Raw genomic sequence first — 5401 nt, 5'->3', positions numbered from 1 at the left:
TTGTAAGCACTTCGACTTGTGTGCCTAAAAGGCTCTGCTTTTCTTTCTCGATTGTTTTAGAAAAATTTTGTGCGTAGTAAGAGGTTCTAACAATGGTGGCTTTTAACCTTGATTTAATTGAAGGCAGAGGTGATTCAAGTGACGTTTTCTTTTTAAATGGGTGTGATTGTAGAATATTTAATATCAGTTCAAATATTAGTAGGCTCTGCTTTTCTTTCTCGATTGTTTTAGAAAAATTTTGTGCGTAGTAAGAGGTTGTAACAATGGTGGCTTTTAACCTTGATTTAATTGAAGGCAGAGGTGATTCAAGTGACGTTTTCTTTTTAAATGGGTGTGATTGTAGAATATTTAATATCAGTTCAAATATTAGTAGGATTTGTTTTATTATTATTTTATTATATATAAATAATATTTTATTATTTTATTAAATAAAAATTAAAAGTTACCCATAAATTTCTCAAAAACCAAGAATTTTAGTTATATAGGCACACTTTATATAGAATAGATATATGTTAGAGAGTCTCACATTGATAATGTGTTTAAACTAAATATCATATATAAGATGCATGGGCTACTCCTCTCATTGTCAATTAGTTTTGAGATGGAACCTCATGCACCTTACCATACACTCACCTATTCTACTACCTTAACCATACACTTTTGCATTCTAACATGGTATCAGAGCCAAACTAAACTCTAACGAGTAACCGATCCAAATCTAAAAACCGGTCCAAAAAGACGAGCCAAAAGAGTCGCTTGTGATTCGGAAATAGTGAGCCAAAAAGAGTCGTTGTGAGCTAAAAGGGTCACTTGTGATCGAATCGTGCAAGATTGGTGAGCAAAAAAAATAACCACCATCTTAGAAGGAATGTTAGAAATCTCACATTGATAATGTGTTGAAACTAAATACTATAGAATGCATGAACTACTCCTCTCATTGCCAATTGATTTTGAGATGGAACCTCATACACCTTACCATACACTCACCTATTCTACTACCTTAACTGTACACTTCCGCATTCTAACAATATGTATTGAAAAAAAAAAAAAAAGAAAAAAAGAATCTCTTTCAATCTCTACTTATATTCAACCTATATAACATTGAGTGTATGGCTGGTGTTCTTGATATCTAAAATTTTCAAAGACCCACAATGAATAGATACAATCAATCATGATGAAAAAAGAGAGAAAAAAAAAAACACAAGTCAAGAACCAGATTCCAAATACATTAACCCCTTGCAATGATTCAACAATTTACTTATAGTAGTAATAATAATAACAATAATAATAGGTATATATATACATGCACATACATATACCTGGTCTTGTTCATAAGACATGAAAGAAAATAACAGCAATGAAGAGCAATACCTAAAACTTTGAACTTTTTTTTTCTTTTTTTTACAAAGGGAGCTTTACCAGGATTCTTCATCAATATTAATTTCTGAATCCCAATACCTCCCGGCAAGACAAGCAAGCTTTTTTATGATATGTCAAACCTTTTTGCTCTAAATTCAATCCTCAGCTACATAGGGGAGAATGAATTCCCTGTTCAGCTCAGCTCGTTCCCAAGCTGGCCGGCCAGTCTTTCAGAACTAACCAGTAGAAATTTATTAAGAAGATTGGCTGTCAACATCTTCTTCTGAAATATTAAACAAGAACTTTGGAAGAGAAGCAATTCGTGGAAGTTGAAGCAGCAGGTCTCCAAAAGAATCTTTCCTCGACATTCCTGGTTGCTTTCCAACAGGATTTTCTTTCAAATTCAAATGCTCTTCAGATGTTTTACCGTCGAGAGCAAGGTTAAGTTGAATATCACTTCCATCACCAGCAGGTCCTTCAACAGAGCTCTCGCCGCCATCAACCTGAGAGTGGTGAAGGTTGGCGGGATCCTTTTGAAGAAGACAGCAGAGAGAATTGACCCTTGTCATGAGAGACTTCTCATCGGAATCGGTTGCTAATTGATTATCATTCAGCAGGTACTGTGCAACCTCCTCCAACATGTCTTGGTAATTTGTTTGTTGATCAGCACCAGATTGGTTTCCAGAAGTTATCTGTTCTGAAATACAATTTTCAATGTGGTTCATGAGATCGCTCATTGACATTGAAGGGTGAAGACCAGGGACTTTAATCTGGTCCCAATTCATGGGTCCCCGGGAATTAACAGTTTCAGAACTTCCATTCCCTTCAATTGCATGGCTGTCAATAACTGAAATGGAAAGAAGAAGAAAAAACAGTAAGTACAACTGCTAAACCGCAAGCATATTCTAGAATAATCTTGAAGAAATTTCATAACTGAATTGTGTCTAAAGAATTAGATTTAATTTTCTTTTCTTCCATCAGTGGGATATGGACACCAAATATGGCAATAGCTATATGCATTGTCTATGAATTGTTGTAAAATTACAGTCATTAAGTGCCATATACTTTATATACTTAATTCTTTTTCGAAAAAAGTCTTGAATCCAATTAAAAGAAATAAACATTGATAATCAAGGAAAAGAAAGCAGATGCAAATTAGTTTGTTACCTGAGCTGGGGGAAGGAGCTTCTCTAGACCTAGTCTCCACCACATTGCCACCAGAATCTTGCTGATCAAGCTTAAATGAAGATGACTGAGTTGATGGCGATGCAACATCTTGAAAACCAGAGATGGAAGATCCTATACCATTGTCCATTAGATCAATAACTCGGCCTTTGGATTCTTCTGGGTCCTCGAAAATAGAAGTTCGTGGTTCAAAATATGGTGAATCCAGAGGTACCTCTGGTTGTCTACTTAAAAAGTTTAGACGCATGTCGCACTGAATAAGCTTTTCAAAATGTTTAGTCAGCAGTCCTTGAGGGCATTGAAGAAAGTGCTTCCTAAAGCCCAAAAAATTTCCATCAACACCGCAACTTATAATATATAACTAAACTTTAAATCAAAAAAGGGTTGTGACTATATAAACTCAAGCAAAGGGGCAGAGACAGGACTCCACACTGTAAGAGACAGCCTGAGTTGACATATTTTCAGCCTTTCCACATGTGGATCAAGACAAATATTCTATTCTCTGTAGAGATAACAGAGAGAAGGGAACAAAAAAGAAAGAAAATAAAGCAGGAATACGATTTTACCTGTTTATGCTAGCTTGTCCATCAGTAAAATCTGATGTCGCTTGCCATAAAGTGTGTTTTCTAGGCTGAGGGTTGGTTTCCCTGAAAAAAAGAGGTTGTCTAGCCAGCTGCAGCATGTAAGATCAGAAGTTAACATGCAGGTCTACCAAAACCATCTTGAACCCCAATGAGCCAAGAAGTACACACAAAAATATCGATCACAAAAAGAACACATTACCACAACATTCAAGGTACTAGGTCCCTCATCAGGACAATTCGCCTTCAAAGCCATAATATCTGACCATTGAATTTCAATTTTACTCTTAAGACCACCTTCAAGAACTTCCCAGACAAGCTTATGCTTAGCAAAGTAGCATTTTGCCACTAAGTCTCCTTCATATCTTGACTTATACTGCAGTAATTTAAATATCATCAGCACCGTTTTTGCAAGGATATTGTAAGGTTCCAATATTATGTTTTAGATAAAAAACAGCTAGCAGTTACCAATTTTTGTTGAATTACCCAGCCTGGGGTTTGAAACCCAGACCTCATACAAATCACACACACCCAACCACTTTAGTAAGACTCAAGTGGCATAAGTTGCCAATATCAGCATGTTAATACATAAGCAATATTTAAAGGTACCTCCCAAGCGCCTATCTTCAGAAGTGAGGCAGGAAAGTTTGAAGCCTTAAGCTTGTCATTAGAGGTCATTTGAGCATTTCCTTTGTTTTCCTTTTTGACTACAGAGGTAACAGTTCCGCTCTGCATACCTCCAAGTTGAGAAGGATTACCCTGAGATAGCTTCATTTGGATCAAATCCAACAGTGAAGGGCTCTTTTTCAGCTTCAACCCCAATGGGCTGGGCTCATCAAGCGGGTTGTATTGTGACGGAGGAATCGGCAAAGATTTGTTTCCGGCATCCCACTGAATAATATCAAAAAAGAAAAAAAAAAATAAACTACCTTTAGTCAAAATAACTCCCAATAAATAAAAGACTAGCATTTCAAAACGGCTTAAAACTAAGACAAAACTCAAAGCAACCACTAAATAGTAAATACAAAATTAAAACTACGCCTAAGAGCTTGTGAAACAAGCACTACGTACTTCCCCAGATATTTATCAAAACATACCAGATTTAACATAATGCGAGAAATTGGAGAGAGTAGCTGAGCAAGTGTTTAAAAAACTTAGATTAGGTTTACAATTTCATAAACCGGCCTATGAATGACCTCATTAAAAATGAAACTAAAGAAACCCCATTCAAGAAAGTAACGTTAGATAACAAAGTCACATAAAACTTGAAAATCCAACGAGAAAATATCAATGTCAAATGAATCTTGATATCACGCGCTTCCTCAAAAAAAAAAAAAGAGGTCATAATTTCGATGAACAAACTAAATAAACTACTTGAATTAATTGTCTTTGAAAATATAAAGAACATATTAACCTAAACATGCACGCTAGCTAGTAGATGAACCAAATCCAATCAGTCTTGTCATTCATCAAAGAGAGCTAGCAAAATATCTTACAACTTAATCTGTATTTAAAAAAAATCTTATTTTTATTTTCCTAGCTTATTTTCTCGGCAGCCAAACAAAGAAGTTGGAAAAAAAAACCTCATTGAAAGCCGGGGAAGGCTTGGATCGCTTGGCGAGCGGACCATGCTCCTCTTCCAATGAATCCTCGATCTCCAATTTCACCGGATGTTTGTCCGTACAAGCTACCGGTTCTTGATCGGACCGGAGATCTCCAGATTTCATTAACTGAACCATCAGATTTTCGTTTTCCTTTACTTCTTCCGAACCAAAAAAAAAATTGCCCAACAAAATTCCGGGAAAACCAAAATTACTCGAGAAAATTGAAGAAAGTTAACAAATCAAACCCTAGAAAGACGAGATTCGATCAACCGAGATCGGTGGTGATTCTGAAAACCCTAAAAAGAAGGGGAAAAATATGAAAAATAAAAATCCGAAAAAAAACTTTTAGAAAATCTTATTAACGGTTTACAGAGAAGGAACAGTACTATTGACGGCGAGCACGTGAGGCACGTGTCTAATTGTACACGTGTTGGTTTTGGATATGAATTTACTAAATTACCCCTAAGAAATTCGTTTTGGTGAGGTTTGGGGTGTAGGTTAAAATAGTCATTGTGTGTACAGGGTGTACAAACGTGTGGTGGCGGACACGTATGAAATTAAATGGATATATGTGGGGACCATATTCCCCTTTAAACGACGGCGGTGGTTGGCTTTGTCGTCCACGTGGCAGCAGATCCGGTGGGTAGCTTGTCACACCAGCTTTGTGCGGCC

General features: G+C 36.4%; 1 protein-coding gene across 1 annotated transcript; it reads right to left on the bottom strand.

Moving 5' to 3' along the window:
- Nucleotides 1-1205: 1205 nt before the first annotated feature.
- On the bottom strand, nt 1206-5085 carry LOC115725350 (uncharacterized). The gene is made up of 6 exons (XM_030654838.2): nt 4709-5085; nt 3735-4016; nt 3328-3501; nt 3111-3217; nt 2527-2858; nt 1206-2206 (listed from the first exon to the last, which is right to left on the bottom strand). The coding sequence occupies exons 1-6, from the start codon at nt 4862-4864 to the stop codon at nt 1614-1616; spliced, it is 1644 nt and encodes a 547-aa protein (XP_030510698.1). The 5' UTR covers nt 4865-5085; the 3' UTR covers nt 1206-1613.
- Between the last annotated feature and the right edge of the window lie 316 nt (nt 5086-5401).

This window comes from Cannabis sativa, chromosome 6 (genome assembly GCF_029168945.1).
Source record: "Cannabis sativa cultivar Pink pepper isolate KNU-18-1 chromosome 6, ASM2916894v1, whole genome shotgun sequence".
Taxonomy (NCBI): domain Eukaryota; kingdom Viridiplantae; phylum Streptophyta; class Magnoliopsida; order Rosales; family Cannabaceae; genus Cannabis; species Cannabis sativa.
This window is presented reverse-complemented; position numbering and strand designations above follow the sequence as displayed.